This window comes from Pteropus medius, unplaced genomic scaffold (genome assembly GCF_902729225.1).
Source record: "Pteropus medius unplaced genomic scaffold, Ma_sr-lr_union100, whole genome shotgun sequence".
NCBI classification, from domain to species: Eukaryota; Metazoa; Chordata; class Mammalia; order Chiroptera; family Pteropodidae; genus Pteropus; species Pteropus medius.
The window spans coordinates 19564522-19587030 of record NW_024351730.1 but is presented as its reverse complement, the minus strand read 5'-3'; the positions used below and the strand labels follow the sequence as shown (position 1 = coordinate 19587030).

General features: G+C 34.5%; 1 protein-coding gene across 1 annotated transcript; it reads left to right on the top strand.

Annotated features, from left to right (window-relative positions):
- The first annotated feature begins 866 nt into the window (after positions 1-866).
- On the top strand, positions 867-12459 carry LOC120588141 (transmembrane protease serine 11B-like protein). The gene is made up of 10 exons (XM_039845335.1): positions 867-964; positions 4769-4884; positions 5740-5858; positions 5946-6013; positions 8268-8428; positions 9126-9164; positions 9681-9855; positions 10590-10849; positions 11323-11465; positions 12298-12459. The coding sequence occupies exons 1-10, from the start codon at positions 867-869 to the stop codon at positions 12457-12459; spliced, it is 1341 nt and encodes a 446-aa protein (XP_039701269.1).
- Positions 12460-22509: the final 10050 nt, after the last annotated feature.

Sequence of the window (22509 nt, the reverse complement as noted above, 5' to 3'; positions counted from 1 at the left end):
GACTCACAAATATAGTGGACAATTTGGTGACAGACAGAGGAAAGGGTTAGGAGGTTAGGAGAATGGGGTGAAGAGTTAAAGAAGTACAAATTAGTAATTGATAGTTCGTCATGAGGATGGAGAGCACAGCATAGGGAATGCAGTTAGCATTAATGTAATGGCTAGGTAGAGGACCAGAGGAAGGAGGGAGCATTTGGGGGGATCATTTTATAAACTATATAAATGTCTAACCGATGTACTGTATACTTGAAACTAATAATAAAATAAAATTTTTAAAAAAGATATAATAATATCGTGGATCCTTTTTCAGTAATTCCTTTATGTGATTTTTCAGAATTTGTAGTGTGGACTACTAGAAATATTGGCTGAGGAGCTGAGTGATTTTTCCACCTGAGAAGTCTGTCATTCTTAAACACTTATTTAATCTGCATCGTGGTTTGTAAGATCTTTAGATTTTGAGTTAAAGTTTGCTACAACCCAGAGAAGCATATGGGCTGATGACAAGCAGTAATCAAAATAGAAGAAGAGGATAGGAAAAATAAATTAAAAATTCTACATTGTTTTCAATGAAAGAAAATTGAAAATAAGAAAGTCATTTTAGTTCTCTACTTTTAAATCATTGTCTCTGGGTAAATTCTAAGATATCTTGTTTGATCAAATTTTAATAGGTTTAGATTTATTTCTGTTCTTATAACAATACAAGTTCTTAAAACAAGCTGTGGGGTTAAGAGAAGAAAATTTGCCCAAATCTATATGAAGTTCTGTTCTAAGGTAAAGCTATAAAAATAAAACTAGTCAAGCAAGAAATGTACAAATATATCTTCAACTAAGAGACTATTGGGGAAAAAAGTAATTATTAAAAGTTCATGGGAGACAGAAAAGTAAAGAAAAGGCGTGGAGTAAAGATTAGAGAACAAAGCAGTGAGCGAAGTAGTTTTGTTGGTGTTGAATGCTTACGAGATGAGTAAGTGCTTACCTATTGATGAAAAGTGAACAATATTCTGAATTTGACAGTTAACATGTGCTGACAATGTAAAGTCTTTTGAGAGGTACCAAACAGTAAGACTAAGAAATTCAGGAAAGGTATGAAAAACTGAGAAATTAGTCATAATTAGAATGGATATATATGTTTACCTTAAAAAGAGAAATATCAATTCTGTACAATATTTTATATAACATGCACTATAATATATCAATCTAGTTTTAGCTTTGTTACTTCCCTGTTTTTGGGTGACTCCTAAGTTGACATCCCAGCTATATTTCATTAGTTAATTACCAGTCAGATATCTCCAGTCATGTACTGGAAATGTAAATGCCTTTCAAACTCAAGATATATAATATTTATCATTTTTCTCCCCAAGTTACCTCTTCTAGGCTTCAATTTAGTCTCCTTTACTTCTCGAGGTAAAATCTTGTGTCGTCTTTCATATATTCCCATCTTTTACCAATATAACTAACTAATTACCAAGTTCTGATAAATATTTTACTGTAACCTTTATTAAATTCATCACTTGCTTTTATTACTACCACCACCCAGGATCCCATCATGCCATTTCCATGGATTACAGTAGCCTCTTTCCTCAGTGGTCCTCCCCTTTTTCTCCCTCCTTCGCACTATCATCATGCAAACTGCTTGCAGATTCATCTTTCTAACACTGCATGTCCTCATGTTGGTCATTTCCACAGGATAAAATCAAAATCTTTTGATTAGCACAGAAAGATTTTCATAATCTGTAGCCCCGTAATTTAGCCATCATACATAATCCAGTTGTCCTTAATATTCTTTGATCTCATTCATTCACTCCTTTAACAAGTATTATCTATAATGTGCTAGACATCACACTATGCTCTGGATATAAAATAAGAAATAATAACATGACTCCAGACAGCAACATGGTCACAACTAGGAGTAAAAAGATTCATGTAAAAATAAAAATTACTCTCAATGTAGGTCCACAATAGGCTGGCCATGGAAGACTTCAATGAAAAGGAGATGATAGAGTTGAGTGACAAAGTTTGAGTAGAAGCTCACTGGGTAGATTTGAGATGGACATTTTAGGCAGAAGGACCAGAGTGTGCAAGGATACAGAGGTGTGAAAGGGTCTAGTTGTCCATGGAACTCTGAGTATTTGGAAGTGACTCCATCATAGGTTAGAAACATAGGTTGGAAAGTGAGAATGAGATGATGGAGAGCTACCCTAAGATAGGGGCATAGTTTATTTATAAAAACATGAGGAAAAACAGAGTGTGGATTATAGTTGAAGATAAGTTCACAAACATGATAATGGTGTTGTAAATATTCTCTTCTGATGCCTTCTATTTTCTCAGTGGACCAGGAAGTAAGGTTATTAGCTGAGATAGAGGATGAGGCAGAAGGTGCTAGAGGTTTAAGGAAAGAGAATTATGAAATAGTTTTAAAAGGGAGTAAAAAAATAATCAATGCAGAACTATGTATAATAGTCAAGATATGGAAGTAATCTAAATGCCTATCAGTAGACGATTGGATAAAGAAGAGGTGGCACATATATATAATGAAATATTATTCAGCCATCTAAAAAGAAATCTCAAGTCAAATGCCATTTATATGTGGCATCTAAAGAACAAAACAAAACAAACAAACAAACCAGAAGGAAAATACTCATAGATACAGAGATGCTTACCAGATGAGAGAGCGGTTGAGGGGTTGGGCGAAAAAGATGAAGAGATTAAAAAGCACAAATTGGTAGTTACAAAATAGTCATGGGGATGTAAAGTATAACATAGAGAATTTAGTCAATAACATTGTAATAACTATGTATAGAGCCAGGTGGTACTAGACTAATTGGGGGGATCACTTCACAAATTATATATAAATGTCTATCCACTACACTGTATACCTAAAACTAATATAAAATAATATTGAATGTCAATATTATTTAAAAAATAAAAAAATATATATTTCAAGTAGAATAGAGGATAGATTTAAAAAGAAAAATCATGTTCTCATGAAAGCATCAACCCGATTTATTTTTTATCTGAGATCTAATACATCATACTCATTGCCCACAATGTTACTTCTAATCTGAAAAACCTGACAATAGCCCTGGCTAGATTAAAGTTTTTCAGTAGTTTGTCATTAAGATAGCACATAGTTAAGTGAGAATCTGCATTACCAGCAGTGTAGTGCAAATTATCAGGCCCTTTTAGGAATCTGAATTCACTAGATCTGAGAGGGCATATGATAATTTGCATATTTAATAAGAGCTTTCAGGTGATTCTAATTAAGATTATCCTCCAATCACACTTAAAGGAAATCCAATTTTTTAAGACAAAATCTCAATGCCCTTGTGTGGCATCAAAAGCATTTTTTACTGCTGCCTGTTTGTAAATTAAGATTCTCCACAGGAACAGAACCAATGAGATCTCTAGATAATGGATTAGATAGATGATAGATAGATAGACAGATGATAGACAGATCCTATTGGGTACAGTATATCTTATATATCTTTATTCCCATAAATTTATACTTATTATCTGTCTGTCTATCTGGAGATTAAGAGAGAAATCTTAAGGAATAGCTTCACACAATTGTGATGTTGGCAAGTTTGAAATCCATAGGACAAGTTGGCAGGCTGGAAACTCAATTAGGATTTCTATGTTATACTTCCATGGCAAAATTCCTTCTTCTCCCAGAAACCTCAGTTTTAGCTCTTAAGGCCTTCATCTGATTGGATGAGGCCAACTCACATTATCGAAGGTAATCTCCTTTACTTAAAATCACTGATTGTAAATGTTTATTATAGCTACGAAATGCCTTCATAGCAACATGTAGACTAGCATTTGACCAAACAACTTGGCACCATGGCCTAGCCAAAGTTGTCACTAAAATTAACCATCTCAGTCTAACTTCATCTTTGACCGACCTATGACTCAAAGTTTGCTGCAAGAAAATTGAATTGCTGGTCATTCTTTGAGCACTGCATATTTTTCTCTTTTTCTAGATGTCTTTCCATGCCCCTTTATCTGGACGGTTCCCACAAATCCCTATTTCAACTAAGGCAGAGGCTCTCAACACGTATTTGTTGTATAAATGAAACACAATGAAAATACCTAACTTATTGTAGGGTGATCACAGCATGCATGTGATGTCTTTGAACCACAGCCATAAATAAGGTAGTAAGAGAGATGGACACTACTCTGACCCAATATAGCAATTCATATTTGCCTGTGTTCTTTGTATATAATAAGGACATAATAAATAAAATCGGATCATGATCATACATTAAAAAATTATGATAGGCTTAGGCATAAAGAATTTCTAAGATATTTCCTTTCCCCACCCCTTTTTCCCTCACCCAACCTGGACAGTTCTTCACTTATTGCTGCTAACTCTGTCACTACCCATTGATCATGGGAGGGACTAGATGTTAAGTATAGATAACTTGGCACCAACCACCAGATTCCTGAAAAATAATCTCATAGCACAGATCCATAGAGGTTCAATTGATCATAAATTCTCAGATAAGTTCATGGGATTTTTTTTCTCTGTTCCCTCTATCCCTCCTTTTCTCCTTTTTCTCTTTCCTTCCTTTTTTTCCTTCCTCCCTCCCTCCCTTCCTTCCTTCATTCCATCCTTCTCTCATTCTCTCTCTCTCTTCCTTCAAATGTCTTCAGCTACTACTGTGCCTAAATTGTGGCGCTTCTAAGAGTGAGCAAGAAGAAAGAAATAAAAACTTGAAATGACCAATTTTTCTGTTATATCCTTCATATTTATATGCTCTACTTGCAGACCAGTCACAACTTCCCGTACATCTTTGCCACTATGGATGATTGCCCTCATTGTGTTTGGAGTGTTGGCAATCCTGGGAGTAACTATTGGTCTCCTGGTTCATTTTCTGGCAGTAGGTTGGTAAATAAATACATTTCTATTTATTTCAGTTTGTTGTAAACTTTATTTTTATTTCTACAAAAGAAAAAGAGACAATGAATTCTCTCTTTAAAATGCTTATTTCTGGGATCTGGAGAAATAAGCATTGTTAACATTTATCAAATACTTTATTGCAGACATCATTTTGAACATACATAGGTAAAAGAATATATACCACATAGAGACATGAATGCATAGATAGATAATTGATAGGCAAAAAAAGTACTCTAGCAAGATGGTATTATATATGTTACTTTATAATTAAAATATTACATCTATTTTTGTGAAGAGAAACCAAAGGGTATTGAATTTGACTAATTTTTCTTCATAACAAAAACATTCATTTAAAGTCCCTTTAAAAGATTAAAAAAGACTTTGTAAACATAAGAACAGTTAGAATTATTTTTTAAAACATGTTTTAACTTTAGACATTATTGTATTTAAATCCTGCTATAAAAGGCAAGAAAATCAGCATACTTACACATCTCATTTCTCCCTCACACTTCCTTGTAGCTTACTAGCAATACTATTCTGTCTGACAATTGATTATTCTAGACAAAAATCTTATTTATAGTATATGGTCTTATCTGTTTCAATTGAGATGTGACTCTCTTTTCTGACTTTTACTAGTATATATCTACTTCATTCTTGATCATACAAGCAGTTTCCATGATGCCCAAGTTATCTATTCAACCATGCCAGGAAGATTCACAGCATTTACCAATGTCTAATATAAGCACAATACTTGCTAGATGGTATTACTATGTGATTTATATCTGGATTTGAAATCCATTTCACTTGAATAATTCTTGGATCATTTCTTTATCTCACAGAAAACACAACCTACAACTATCAAGGTAGCTTTAAAGTGCTGGATATCCCATATAACAGAAATTATGAAAGGGAGACATCACCAGAAAATAACTATCTTAGTGAAATTCTTGAGACTAAGGTAAATTAGTATATCCTATATTTATTTATTAATTCTCTGACATATATTATTGGAATTTAATGTTTGACTCTATTTTCTCTTTAACAGATGGTTGATGCATTTCACAGTTCTAGCATTTACAGACAATATATCAATTCTCAAGTCATCACACTTGTGTAAGTAACAATAACAGAAAAGAGATCAACCTGTCATACATATTATTATGCTGAAAGTTCCTCTGTAAAAAGTATATTGATATATTATAGTCATTAGCTAATGAGTTATTAATATTCAGTATTGTCTTAAGCTAAGTGTCAGGTTAATTGTTAAGTATGAACCCAAAGCAAAGATTGGGCTATATAGTTGAGTTCATCAGGTCTAATGAGAATGTATCAATCCTTAAATTACAGATAATGTATCCCTCTGTTTTCATAAGTTTTAAAGTCCAGCAAGCATTAGGTGGTCCCTAAGACCAATGATTGATGATCTGACATTTTTACTTAGCAGTAGCATAAAGAAAAACCTTTTTTTTCATGTCTTTTTCCTTTCAAGTCAGCTAAACACCTTATAAAACTTCCTTAGAGTTCTTATAAGATAGAAAAGACCATATCTACACTAGGCTTTGATGCCAAGGAAAGTCTTCTAGTCACCATAATAAAAAGCAAAATATCTATGCTGTGTTCTCTGCATGTGGGTTTGGAGTAGCATGGAATAGCAGAGGGGGCCTTACAATGAAAGGTAGACAACCTGAGCCCAGCCTTTACCACTTAGTGGCCCTAGAGCCTTGGGTGAGTCACTGTATCACTTTGAGTCTGCTCCCCTAGCTGAGAAATATTGATAATAATGCCTACACTGTTTCCCTCATAAAACTGTACTCTGGATTAAAGTGAAAATATTTGCAAATAAAGTTCACGTGAAGGGAATTATTGCTTTTACCTTTTTCAATGCCACCAAATTATGTCTGCCTTTTTTTCCCTCCTCTTGGAACTCAAGAGACTCCTGGACTTACAGAATAGATCAAGATCTCAACTAGGATTAACTGTGGGGGTCGATTTTAGTATCGGAAAGAAGTTAAGACTAAAATTAAAGGGCCTGTGTACCTCTCAGAGAAAAGAGCAACCATCAGTAGTCTTATTCTTTGTTTTCTTATGCATCTAACTTAGGTATCTATGTGAAGCATGAACTCACAGGAGGTGATGAAGAGGCACAGTTTTCCATTTCAGTACACCCTATTACAATAATCAAACTTGCATGAGATGAGTACGGCCTAGAAGTGATTATTGATTTATATACCAGAAGACTGCTTATCCATTATGGATATTCAAAGCATAATCATGCCAATTCAGACACTAGCATAAGGGCTGCTTGATAATTCCCACCTGTCTATTGGCCAGCCTCTTGGGTTGCTTATCTCTTTCCCAATTTCAAACAAATCTTTCCTGAACTTCACAGTCAGTTTAATTTTCCTCAAGCATGGTTTTTCTTAACTTCTCTTCACTGTTACCCTTCAGCTAGCATTAAAGACCCTCCTGCATCTGAGCCCAATCTCCTAGATATCATTGTCATTGGCTGACTGGGCATAGGGTGACAGAATGCACAGTGTAAAAAGCCCAGGTTATGGAGTCAATTGTACTGAATCTGGATCCTAGTTTAGTAGCTGCGTAATCTTGAGCATGTTAGGTAACCTCTCAGAGCTTCAATTTTTCCTTGTCTATAAAATAAAGATGACAGCTATGCTGATAGGTTGTTGTGGAGACTACATGTAGTAATAAACACAGAAGATGCCCAATAAATGATAATCAACGTTATTGCTTTCCAGTTATTCTGAAATACTATTCTTCCTCTTCTCTGACTGATGAAATTTTCTGCTTGATAATAAAGTAGTGATGAAAATACTTTAAGGTCCAATGTGTATGTCACCTTTTCCATGAAAATTTCTCTAATCTCTTAAGTAAAAAATGACCTAGTCTTCCTGGGATTATCTGCAGATAAGAAAATTATCTTACCACTTCTGCCTCATTTATTATGATCATTTGTATACATGTTTTTTCTCTAAAAATCTGAAAATTTCTTGAGAGTAAGAACCATGTCTTAGTCACCTTCAAATTACCCTAGAGCACCTAGCCCAGTTATTAATCTATAGCAGTTGTTCAATAAATGATTGATGAATGCATAAATAAATGAGCCAGTTCTTACTTCTACCCTTTGCTATTGTTCAGATTTGTAGAACGTCTTGCCTTCTAAACTGAATAATATAACTGCATGCATATTTTCACCAAGTTAATGTAGGCAGGTGGATAATCCTGAGATTAAAGTGAAAGTACTACACAAACCCATAAAAAAGCAGAAGGATTAAGATATGAAAAATTGGGGAATGAAGAAGGAAATTCAATTTTTTAGCAACATGTGACATCTTTATGTTGTTTTCAGTCCTGAAAACAACAGTGTGACAGCACATATATGGCTGCTGTTCAAGGCTCCGAGATCAATGAAGGAAAACACAAGAAGAAGAATTGAAAGCATCTTACGTCAGATGCTGAGTAACCACTCAGGGTCCTTGACTACAGATCCTAATTCTCTTAGGCTCATGGGTAAGCTTATGCATTAAATGGCAGCCGTGTGACTTTCATTTTTTGTCTCTAACACATATTACAAGCACCAGACACAAAACTGATCCTCAATTTTTGTAAAAAATGATTGTCACTGTTTTACATCAGAGCAATAATTAATATTCTTCATTATGAAAAACATTCAAATTATGATAATGCTACACCTTAAAATTGGTTCTGAGGGGAAAATGTTACTTCTTATTCTAAAGCAGATAGCAAGACTTTGAACAGCTTCTATAAGTAATGATGTGTCTTGCTATTTTCATAATCTCCTATAACTTTCAAAAACAGCATAAGATCTGCCATTATGACAGGTCACTTTTTAAAAATTATTTTGGTATACTGATGGAACTCAGGTTTACTTGTGGAAACTTCCTATTCTTCTAAAACAAAAATGCAATTTTCCATTTTAGATAATGTAGAATACAATTCCAATGAAATAAAAGAAGTCTCTCATATGGAACTGTGAAGGTGGTATTTTCATATCATACGTTCGCGTACAGTAAAAGAACAATTTAAATAAATCAATGTTCTTTCCTTTTTTTCAAAGTTTTATTCTGAGATTCCAAATTACTTCTGGACCTTCTTGCTCTGTGGGACCTACCATCTTACACTATTGGCCCCAGGGTCAGTGGATTAATGCTAGGTATTTATCGTGTCTTTTTTTGTTTTATTTCAGAAATCAGTAAGGTCGATGCTGAAAAGATTATCAACAGCCGTAAGTTTAGATATTTTTAAATTAAATATATGAGATAATATAAAACATAACAGTCAAGATTTATTACTCTTGGTCAGGCATAGCTCTAAGTGTTTTACATATGACTTATTTAATTCTCACAATCATTCTAAAAATGAGTATTATTATTACCATCCATTTTAGAGATGGGGAAACTGAAGCACAAAGAAGTAAAATAATTTGCCTGAATTCAACTAGCTTGTAAATGTTGGTACCAGAATTAAAATCAGGGAGTCTGGTTGCTGTACTTAACCAAGACTACCTGTCCCCCATAGCTTTCACGGTCCCCAAGAGCTGAGATGTCTTGGAGGTACTACACTGGGTATGGAGGTGATTCAGGACCTGCTAGTGATTTCTGTACAGATAATTCTGTTCTTGTCTATGTAAGATATTGTCAGACAGAACTATACAATAATGATTCACTTTACTCTCAGCTTTGTAATTAAACAAACACTGTCTTCCTATTCTTAATGAAACAAAACTGACTCCCTCTGACAGGCTGTGGGAGACGAGCAAGGATGTCAGCTACGTATGACAGAGTCAGGGGAGGTTCTAACGCTCTGGAAGGAGAATGGCCATGGCAAGCAAGTCTCAAAAAGAATGGCCAACACAGCTGTGGGGCATCATTGATCAGTGAAAGATACTTGGTGACTGCAGCTCACTGCTTTCAAAAGTAAGTTCATCATGTTGTCCAAAGCCAGGGAGAGCAAAGGCTCTGGAACAGTTACAGTTTACACCTGTTAGCCCAGTTTAATTATCAGTATCATTCCCTTTTATTATCAAAAGTGTCTTGGAAGGTTTAGAAGACAAATTATATGGTAAGTCAATCTAAAGTAAGAATGGATAGAGTCATTGATTTTTCATACAACATATTTTTCTCACATGATTTTGATCTTACATCACGTTATACTCCAGACATCCCAAACTACTTGTAGTTGCTAAAAAACTCTCTCTCCCCGTCTATACATGACATGCCTGCCCTCCTTTCCTTTTCTTTAAGGCAAATATGACTCAGCTCTATAGTTTCATACAAAACACTACTTACACTAAGAAATTTTCCATTCCTTAGAGAATACAGATTTAAATCCTCCTTTTTTTTTGTGGTCCCACTAATTATATACACAACCATTTAAGCAATTATAATTACCTATGTTTATGCCATTTGTCAATGTATTTAAATTTCTTAAAGGCATGGGTTATTTATTTTTTATTTCTATATCCTCATTCCCTTACATAGTGTATGGTGTAGGGACTCAAACAAGATTTTTCAAATGAATTTAAAAATAAGGTTGTATCACTGCTAATGGACTATCGAGAAAGAAAATATTAATGTCATGAAAAGAATATAGTAGATGTGGGCTGTATTTCTATTATTTTGAAATAAATACATGATTTTTGTTTCTTTAGGACACAAAATCCAAAGAACTATACTGTCAGCTTTGGCACCAAAGTAAGTCCCCCCTATATGCAACATTATATTCAACAAATTACTATTCATGAAGACTACATCCAGGGTGAACATCATGATGATATTGCACTTATACTGCTCACTGAGAAAGTTGTATTTAAGAATGATGTACATCGAGTTTGTCTTCCTGAAGCCACACAGATTTTTCTGCCAGGTGAAGGTGTTGTTGTTACAGGATGGGGAGCATTTTCATATAATGGTAAGTCCAATGAAAACTTAACATAGTGTGTAAGGTATAAAAGAAATAAGAAAAATAAGTAATATAGGTACATAGTCAAAGGTATCATTTACCTCTGGATACCCAGTACTCCCTGGTGATCTCTCAGGAAATGGTGCATATGGAGTTATGATTTTGCAAATTGCCTTGGTTTGGAACATTCCAAAGAGATCAATTTGTTTGTTGAAACTCCCTAATTTAGAGAATCTACTTGAGAAAGTTCTGGTCCAAAGATGTGAGAAGAGAGATAAGGACATAGAAAGGCAGTATTAAGATGTTTCACATTATTCTTCGAACATTTCTTTTTCATTGGTTTGAGTGAGGGAACTGAGTGGGATTTTTCACCCTAGGAATAGGCAAGAGTCAAATATATGCCTTATGCACAGAGGACAAAACAAATTTTCATCCTTCTGTTTCAGAGCAGCTGTTTTGCTGATAATGTTTATTTCCTTTAGGTAAATACCCAGTGTTACTCCAGAAAGCACCTGTGAAGATTATTGATACAAACACCTGTAACTCTAGGGAAGCATATGATGGTTTGGTGCAGGACACAATGCTATGTGCTGGGTACATGCAAGGAAATGTTGATGCCTGCCAAGTAAGTCCAGACGTTGTTCACAATGACCACATAATAATACCAAACTATTGGTATTAGTTTTAGAAAATTTTCAATATGGAAAGAATTCTATACTGTAATTAATTTGTACTTTGACAATTCTGTCAAACTCCCTCTCAGCTTTGGCACTAAAGTAATTCTCTCCTATATGCAATGCATGTTTATAAGTGTTTAACAAACGCTTACTTTGGACTTACTCTGAACCAAGCACAGACTGAAGTCCTTGACAGACATTAATATATTTAATCGTCATCACAACTTTATGATGTAGCTGCTATCATTATCATTTTATAGATAGGAAAACTGAGGTGGAGAAAGTAAAGTAATTTGCACAAGGTCACACAGCTAGTTAAGTGGGAGAGCTGGCATTCTAAAAGAGGTAGTTTAGCATTACAGTCCATACTCTTAATCATATTTCAATAATAGATTAGTCTCAGAAAGTTTTCAATTATTTTCAGCTAATTTCTCTTATCTTCTTAGCTTCTTTGTGGCAAGGGCTCTGCCCACTTTTCTCAGATACATTATACTCCAAATTTATCAATAATATAAGTCTCCCAAAGCTTTCTCATAGAACTAGACCTTGTAACTTATTAGTTCATGCCTTCAATGTACACCTCAACCCCAGAGAGCCCTAGGAAATATATTCTGGCCAGTCATAGTTTCAGTTAAGGGTGAAGCAGAGATTTACACTATATACCTTCCTATGGTCTTTATAAAGCATGAATCACAAACTTCCTCTGGGCTTAACATCTAGTGTAAGTCAAGTACCTGGGAGTAAATTCTCATAATGATAAATATTCTTTGTTTTATTTAGGGTGACTCTGGAGGACCACTAGTTTATCCCAATTCTCGAAATATTTGGTACCTTGTTGGAATAGTGAGCTGGGGAGTAGAATGCGGTAAAATCAATAAGCCAGGCGTCTATATGCGAGTGACTGCCTTCCGCAACTGGATTGCCTCCAAGACTGGCATCTAAAAGAAAAGCATCATGTAGAAACTCTCTTAGGTTATTTTTAACTGTTACTCCAGAGCCTTAATTAACATGCATTCTAAATTAGTGTGTATATTGGCTGTTTTGAAAGAATTGTGGTCTTGAGAAAATATTTATGAACTTTAATTTTAAACAGACTCTACAAGACAAAATAGGAAATCTCATGTTTAGTGGAGAAAAATCTAAGCAACGTAAGTGCTCTTATCAAAAACTGACTATTACTATTTGTTTTCTATTTCATGACCCCACATTGTGGTTATCTCACCATAGCATAAAGCTCTTGATTTTAGGGATTCAGACTTTATAAAATTACGAAAGTATGTCCTTGTCCATTGTAAGTTACCAGGCAGCACTGTGAGAGCCTGGAACCAAAACCTTCTGAAAGTTAGGTTGGAACATGCTGTATCTGCCTTCATGTTATAGTTTTTGGGGAAGGGATGTGCTTGTGAACTAAATCTGGTCAGAATTTAGGCACTGACTCAGAGTCTCTTATTCTGAGTCTTGATCAGCTCTTGCGGTCATTATGAAAGGATTTCACCATCAGCAAAACTGGGCAAAACAACACATTTTAGATTTACAGATATCAGGTACACTAATTCTTTAGTGTTGTTACAGGTTTCTATAGAAATTCTCTATTTGTAACATATATAAAAAGAATGAACCATGAAAATGTGTAATGTATTTTAATTAAAACAAATTTAAAATCAGACCATCTTTGTTCAATATGACAATTTTTTTCTTTTTATTCGTTTGTTCTCTTGAGAGTCTTGCAGGTGGCGCTCTCTCTCTCTCTCTCTCTCTCTCTCTCTCTTTCTATGTTACTGCTTTCACTTAGTCATTAGCTTGGAAGAGGGCTTCAGAGTGGTTAAAAAGCTACCTTAAGGCAAGAAGGACAGGCTCAGGCAAGCCAGGAAGTATAGTGGGTGGGTCCCGCAAAGGCCACTATGTACATGAGAGGCTCCTAGTCACTCTTGAGGATTAGGCCAGCTCAGCCAGGGTTGGGGCCTGAGAGCTTGGGGAGTTTGTTCAGGTGGCCACCCATCTTCTGAATGAGTTTCAGCTTTAGATCTAGGAAGCAATTCTCCAGGAAGCCACAGAAGTGGAGGTAGGTCAACGCAGGTAGAGGCCAGGGCATGCCTAAGCTTCCCGGCCAAGGCAGCTTTCATGGTGTGCTAGCTACTGCCCCATTTGTCTCAAAATGGCTTTTGCACTTCCTGAAAAGGGCTTGGTTGCTGTGCTGGTTTTGCATCTTCAAGAGACGAAGGGAGCCTTTGCTTCTCCTCAGCTAACTCCCAGAATAAGTGGGGCATGCTGTCCAGGAGCATGTTGTCCCTTCAGAATGGAGGCTCAGAGAGAGGTAGGTGAGTGAGTCCCATAGATGCAGGCTGACCAGGCTCTGATGGTGACCTCCACCACTGAGAAACAAATCTGGGAGCACATGCTTTGTGGGCCACTAGGAGCCAACCACACACACACACAAAATGGCATTCATAGGTCTTAGAAGAGAATGATGGAACAACCCAGAAGATGGTTCTAGACGCTGCAGCTGGGGGCTAAGGAGAAAGGAAGATAGTTGGAAGCTGGAGGGCAGGGTAGAGAGAGTAGTTTCATCTTGATAAGAGACAGATGGGCACACTGTGCCTGCAGTTGGCTATTTTGTAGGGGAGAAATATTAATTACTGGCCATATTCTTGGTCTCAGTTTATAGAATAAACATAGAGTCCTGTTTTATGAACCATACAATATTTACAAGTTAAGTGACTTGAGTTTATAATATTAATTTTTCAAAATTAGATGGTTTTAGCAGTATTTACTGAGAATTTGACTCAGACTTCATAAGTCCTCATACAATATTTAAATTTTATTTAAGCTTTGGTTATCTAGCTTGGATATATAAGCAGAAATGTTTTACCTACTAAATTTTCTCCTCCCAGAAAATATGGATTTTACTCTATCTACTGATAACTATTTTCTATGTATCAAAGATCTGGAATGAGTACGTATCATACACAACCATATAATTTTATTGTACCAGAGTTTCATAAATTTGCTTTTAAATGGCATTTAAAGTTCTTTTCTATCAGTTTCTTAAAAATATTTAAAGACCAAAGAAGTCTTGCCATATTAAATTCAGTTACTAACTACCTTGATATTTAAGCCATTTGGTTATAATGAACATCAGATATTGTATTAATTATCACTGTAAAAATTAAACAGTAAAGCTTAACATTTATTATGTTCTTACTATGTGTCAGGCACAATTCTCACAAACTTACAAGAGTATCCCAGTTAATCCTTATGTCCTATGAAGTATACCACCATTATCTTAATATTACAGATGAAGAAACTGAGACACAACGAGGTTAATAACCTTGGCCAAGGATGCAGAACAACATCCATCCTACATTATTCTGCCTCTTAGTCCATCACAGAAGTCCATGATAAGGAAATGACTTTAACTAGAGATGTGAACAGTTCACATTTTGGTGTGTTTTTGTTTGTTTGTTGAGGTTGATTTATTTGTTTGATTGCTTATTCTGGAGTGAAACTCCTATAGTTTTGGGTAATACCTTACATTAGTAAGAAGTGCACCCTTGGAAATGACACCAGTAGAATTTTCACTAAACCATTTATATTTGTAGAGTATTCTCACTTGATACTGTATAAAAATGCCAACTGAATCATGACCTAGTGAATTTGGTTCCCACTGCCTCTTTCTTCATTCATAGCTTTCCATAAAACTTTCCAAGCATCACTGAACATCTCTTGGCATTTCACTATAACCTCTAGGCCCTTCAGACCTAGAGGAACTAAGTTAAGCATACAGTGAGAAGGACTTAGAAGATAGGCGACAGATTAAAAAATGACAAAACTTAGAAATGTACCTAAGAAAAGATCTCAGATTTCCCAGAACTTATTAAACTTCAGATGAAAGATCTATGAACCTTTGACACATTCCTTATGGCAATCTACTAGAAGAAAACCTAATGTAAAGTTGATATAAATACGTAAATAAGTCATACATAAACCCAAAATAACTAGACCCTCAATTCTGTTTGAAATTTGCTATGGTTTCTTTCAATAAACGTCATATTTTCTCTTTTTCTTGGTCATCCTATATATATTATTCTACTGCTCCCATACTTTAGGAAGATTTACAGAATATACACAGGGGTCTTTTCACTATATCAGTAGGAAGTAAACTAGAGTCTAATTCACAGAACTCACCCAATATGATTGCAACCAAATGACTTCCCTTGCTAGAAGAAAAAATGATGTTATGTGTATTCTCTTGCAAAATCTCTTTATTTTGTTACTGTTAATTTCAAAAGACTCTTTAGAATAAACCAATTTTATATATCTTTAGAAACAATGCCTAAAATTAACGTAACATATAATAATCAAACTTCCTTTCTTCAATAAAGAACTCACTTACATTTAATTAAGCATTAATTAGAAAGGAGGGATAAATCAAGGGTTCTGGAAGGATGGAAGAGAAGCTTAGTTACCCAAATGATGTTATTTTGATTGGGAACTGAGGGCCATGTGATGAAGCAAATGGAGAACACTTAGAAGTTTCAAAGAAGTTTAGTTTTCTTTTGCTTTAATTTATCATAGATAGAAATGTCAGATAAAAGGATAAATCACTGTTTTAAGGCTAATTGGAGTAAAAGGAGTAACTCAAACACATATGAATAAAAATGAATGATTCAACTTTAGAGAGTATCAAATCATCCAGTTTCGGTCAAGGTGACATGTGCATTTTTATATTAATATATCTTCTCTGACAACTGCTCCTGTGAGCTGTCAAGAAAGAAGAAGAATAACAAAAGCAATAAATCTACTCTCTTCCAGGAGAGTTAAGAAGGATTCAAGTAAAGACTGAATACCTACTCATCCAGAGGTGATGAAGGAATTCAAGGACTTGATTTTTAAGGTAGGATTAGAAGTGAAAAAGGGTGATACTAGTGACCTTAGGTTTTTTACCGATCTTGTAATTTCATGTTTCTGAGATGCAGCTTCCACAATAATTGAACTGTTCAACATGAACCTTTGCTGGGATTTCATCTTGGACTTAGAATCTTCTTGGCTCCTATCTGCTTATGAGGGACAGAGTTCATTAATGTAAAATAATAAACTTTATTTTTTGTAAAAAACTATTTATTACAAATAAATGTTTGCATGCTTCCCTTTTTAAATTCAAAATGAAAAAAAAATAAAAAACTTTATGAAGCCTAATTGGTAAATTAGTTCAACTTCTAAGTATTTATACTATATTTTGTATTTTATTGAATATGTTTGTTAATGACAAACTTTGCAATGAGAAGTAGCAATGCAGGGCCAGCTGTTTTATGTATAAAATTTTATTGATCATTTTTTAAAATCAAGTATTGCCAATTATCCTCATATCCATACATACACTATTAAAAACAGATGGATTCTCCTACAGCACTATGGAGTAAATCAGGATTATTATTGGCTTGGTGATTTTCTTTTTTGTAGTTGTCTTAACCATTTTCTATTTGCTCCTTGTTCTTCCTTTGGTCTTATATATTCATTAGGCCATTGACAATGTGGCAGATTCTGTAACTGATTTTTTTTCTATAAAATCAGTATCTAAACATAGTTACTTTTCTACTGGACCTTTTTGGAGTCTTGTCTTTTCAAATTTTAGCTGCTCAGTTTTTCTTTAATCACTCATTCTCAGCCACAAGACTCTCCACATGCCTCTCTAGATCTGCTAAGATTTTTGCTGGGTTTAATAGTTTGCTCTTTTATGATCCTATAATATCCTCTGAGGACTTGCTTCTAACAGTACATGGGATTTTGGGCTTACTCATTTTCTCAAAAAAATTTTGGCCTTGTCAAAAACATAAACAAAAAAGCAACAAAAAAATAAAATCTAAATTTGTGGCATGTGTTTCTCTATGGAGAAACTCCTCCGAGAGAGAAGGGGACTTGGAGCCTCAGCATCCTCTGAAGAGAGTCTTTGAGAAGGCTGAAGATGAATCCTATTTTAGTACACATTCTGCTGTGCTTCCATTCTCTCCATGCCCTCCCACTTTTCTTTTCTAAACTCTAATACATGAGTAGTACCCATTTCAAGGGACTACATAATTTGTTTTAAATGAGGCTGCTCAGACAGCCTCAGAGTTTCAAAACAATTGACTTTTTATAAGACTAAGTATTTACAGGACTTAGTATTTCCCTTCAACTAAAAATCTATATAATTTGCTACTGTCTTGATGAAATAGGTTGAGGGTACTTTCATTGCTCTCTGTAGTTTCTGGGGTGTGTATCATTACAGGCACTGGCACAGGGAGTGTGAGTTTAAGTGAGTTTAATTGGGCTGTTATGAAGGATTCCTGAACCTGGGAACTTGGGAGAGTTAGAGTTTCACTACTTTCTTTGAGGCAGATTTTATTCTAAAATGAGATTGAAGGACTTATTATAAATGAGTTGCATGAAGCTTGTGGACTTGAGGGTGCTCATCGCTGCTATGAAGTCCTTTTTTACACTTATATAGCCAGTCTACTATGTTAGCTTTGCCAAGTCCATATTCTCGATCCTAGGTTTTCTCTAACAGTGGTTAGAGAAAGTGGCTCAAACTTTGAGCTCTTTAAAATCCTTTTACATTCTTCAAAATTATTGAGAACTCCAAAGAGCTTTAGTTTAGGCTATATCTAATGATATTTATCAAAATTAAAATTAAAATTAAAAAATATTGAAAATGTTTAATACACTTAACATGACAATACTCATTACTTGTTAAAATAAATAACAAAATTTGTATTTAAAAATATCTATATTTTCCAAGACAAAAAATGAGAAAAATGGCATTGTTTTAGTTTTACAAATGTCTTTACTATCTGGATTATTAGAAGACACCTGGAAGAGTGACATCAGAAACATGGCAGAGTGAGAGATATCCCCAGATCTCTCTCCTTGAAACAATGAGCTGAATATCTAAAATTCAACAAAAAACACCCAACCTGCACACACATACATCTGAGTGAGAGATCTGCGAATAAGAGGTACCACAGGAATTGAAAAAAAAACTACTTCAGCAGAATGAGTTTTTTAGCAAGGAGATTGAAACCCGTAAAAGGAACCAAATAAAACTTCTGGAGATGAAGAACACACACACACACACAAAAATGAATGAAATAGCAAACTTGGGAAATAGAGGAATGGAGGAAAAGATCAGTGATATCGAAGACAGAAATCTAGAAATAAGTCAGAAGGAAGAAGAGAAAAACTGAAGAATGAAATATAATGAAAGAGAAATACAAGAACTAGCAGACACCATCAGGAGAGGAAACATAAGAATAATGGACATTCTCAAAGGGGCGGAAAAGGAGCAGGGATTGGAAAGGATTTTCAGACAAATAGTTGACGAGAATTTCCCAACTCTAAGGAATGAACTAAAGTTTGGAATTCAAGAAATCAGCAGAACACCCAATTATCTCAACCTCAAAAGGCCTTCTCCAAGACACATTATATTAAAATTATCAAAAATCAATGAAAAGACAGAATTTTCAGGGCAGCCAGAGAAAAGAAGACAGTAACCAAAGAAGGAAACCCATTAGATTATCATTGGACTTCACAGCATAAAACTTACAAGTCAGAAAGAAGTGGAATCAAATACTCAAATTATTAAATGAAAAGAAGTACAAGCCAAAAAATAATGTATCCAGCAAAGCTCTCCTTTAAATATGAAGTAGAAATAAAGATCTTTCCAGATATACAAAAATTGAGGGAATCCTCCACTACGAGGCCTGCGCTACAGGAAATACTGAAAGGGGTCAGCTCACTTAAAATGAAATGACAAAAAAAACCCAAAAACAAAAAAAAAAACATAATTAGGTGTAAGGTGACTATCAGGCAGATAGAAGTAGAGGAGTGCAACCCTTACTAAGAACAAGGCATTATAAGCTTAAACAATAAGAAGACATTTGCTATTGCAAGATAGTAATGAATGTTCAGCATACATGGGGACAAATTGAGACAACAATAACAGACAAGAGAAGATTCAAAATCCAAATTCGCTAAGAGAAAAGGAGATAAGGCATGCACAGAAGAAAATGGATATATATTTATATATGTGCTATATATATACACACTTACATACACTATCCTTTACATATTTGTAATGGTAACCCCACATCAAAAATTCAGAACTAAAGCATATAACATAAAACAAGAACCACAAAACCCAATCAAAACCCAATCAAAATAAAACAAACAAACAAACAAACAAAAAACAGAAAACAAGGACAAGGAAGCAATGGAAACACCGAGCTACCAGAAAGCAAAAAATAAAATGGCTATAGGAAAACCTTATATTTCAATAGTCACTCTAAATGTAAATGAACTGAACTCACCAATAAAAAGGGACAGAGTTGCAGAATGTATCAAAAAAACAAAACCCAACCATATGCCACCTCTAGGAGACATATCTCAGTTCCAAAGACAAATATAGACTCAAAGTGAAAGGGTGGAAAGTGATATTTCAAGCAAATGGCATTCAGAGAAAAGCAAAAGTAGCGTTACTAATATTGGGCAAAATAGATTTTAAAATAAAAAAGGTAAAGAAAGATACTGAAGGACACTTCATAATGATAAAGGGACTCGTTCACCAAGAATACATAACATATATTAATATCTATGCTCCCAATCAAGGAGCCCTGAAATATATAAAGCAACTAACAGAACTACAGGGAGAAACAGACCAAAACACTATCATAGAAGGGGACCTAAACACCCCACTGTCGGATATGGACAAATTATTCAAACAGAAAATCAATAAGAAAATAACATCCTTAAATGACACATTAAACCAACTGGACATAATGGACATTTACAGAGCCTTTTATCCCAAAACAGCTGCTTATACATTCTTTTCTAGTGCACATGGAATATTCTCAAGGATTGACCATATACTGGGGCACAGAGATAGCTTCAACAAATATAAGAAGTTGAAATCATACCAACCATATTCTCTGATCATAATGCTTTAATGCTGGAGATCAACTGTAAAAAGGAACTGGGAAGAACCACAAATATATGGAGATTGAACAATGTGCTCTTAAAGAATGACTGGTTCAGAGAAGGAATCAAAAGGGAGATCAAGAGATACATAGAAATGAATGATAATGATAGTACAACATATCAAAACTTTTGGGACATGGCAAAAGTGGTCATAAGAGGAAAGTTCATATTATTACAGGCCTATCTCAAAAGGCAACAATGAGCCCAAATAAACAACCTAACACTTCATCTTAAAAACTAGAAAAGAAAGAACAAATGAAGCCTAAAGTCAGCAGAAGAAAAGAAATTACCAAAACAGAGCAGAATCAAAGGAAATTTAAAACAAACAAACAAACAAACAAAAAACAGTAAAAAAAATAAATGCAACAGAGAGCGGTTCTTTGAGAAGGTTAATAAAATTGACAAACACCTGGCTAGTTTCACTAAAGAAAAAAGAGAAAGGACACAAATAAACAAAATCAGGGATAAAGAGGAGCAATTATGAAAGATACTGCAGAAATGCAAAAGATCATACAAGAATACTATGAAAAAGTATATAACACCAAATTTAATAACCTACAAGAAATGGACCAGTACTTAGAAAAATACAACCTTCCTAGACTAAATCAAGAACAACTGGAAAATCTAAATAGACGCATCAGCATGGAAATTGAAACAATCATCAGAAACCTACCAAAAAGTAAAAGTACAGCACCAGATGGCTTCACCAGTGAATTCTATTAAACATTCAAAGAAGATTTAATGCTTATTCTCTTTAAACTATTCCAAAAAATTGAAGAGGAGGCAATACTTCCCAACTCATTTTATGAGGCCCATATTACCCTGATACCAAAACCTGGTAAAGGTAATACAAAAAAGAAAACTACGGACCAAGATCTCTCATGAACACAGAGGCAAAAATCCTAAATAAGATACCAGCAAACCGAATACAGCAACATATTAAAAAGATTATACACCACGATCAAGTGGGCTTCATCCCAGGGATACAAGGATGTTTCAACATCGAGTAGTGTGATACACCACATAAACAAATTAAAAAATAAGAATCATATGATCATGTCAATAGATGCAGATAAAGCCTTTCACAAGATGCGCATCCATTTATGATCAAAACACTTCACAAAATCGGTATAGAAGGAAAATACTTTAACATAATAAAAGGTGTATATGACAAACCCTCAGCCAACATTATACTTAATGATGAAAAACTAAAAATATTCCCTCTAAGATCAGGAACAAGACAAGGCAGTCTACTATCACCACTGTTATTCAGTATAACATTGGAAGTCCGAGCAAGTGTGACGAGGCAAGAGAAAGATATAAAAGGCATCCAAATAAGAAACAAAGAAGTCAAACTGTCACTATCTGTGGACGACATGATTCTCTATATAGAAAACCCTAAAGACTCCACAAGAAGACTACTAGAAACAATAATCAAATACAGTAGTTTCTGAATACAAAGTCAACGTTCAAAAATCCATAGAGTTCCTATACTCTAATAATGAAATGTCAGGAAAAAAAGTGGAAAAAATAATTTCTTTTGCAATTGCAACAAAAAGAATAAAATATCTAGGAATAAATTTAATGAAACATGTGAAGGACTCATATAATGAAAACTATAAGACTCTATTAAAAGAAATCAAAGAAAATACAAAGTAATGGAGAGATATTCCATGTTCTTGGATTGGAAGAATTAAGATAGTTAAAATGATTTTATTACTTAAAGTATTATACAAATTTAATGTAATCCCTATCAAAATCCCACCAACATTTTTTAAAGAAATAGAACAAAAAATCATTAGATTTGTATGGAAGCACGAAAGATCCCGAATTGCCAAAGCCATCCAGAAAAGGAAGAACGAGGCTGGAGGCATCATTCTGCCCGACTTCAAATTATACTACAAAGTGACAATAATCAAAACTGCATGGTATTAGCAGAAAAACAGACACATAGACCAGTGGAACAGAATCGAGAGTCCAGAA

Bases quoted from the DNA above. Each gene is read 5' to 3' on its own strand.
- LOC120588141 (XM_039845335.1), top strand. From the start codon at position 867: ATGGGAGACAGAAAAGTAAAGAAAAGGCGTGGAGTAAAGATTAGAGAA. The intron at 5,859-5,945 runs GTAAATTAGTAT...TCTCTTTAACAG, and splicing joins GTGAAATTCTTGAGACTAAG to ATGGTTGATGCATTTCACAG. The intron at 10,850-11,322 runs GTAAGTCCAATG...TATTTCCTTTAG, and splicing joins GGGAGCATTTTCATATAATG to GTAAATACCCAGTGTTACTC.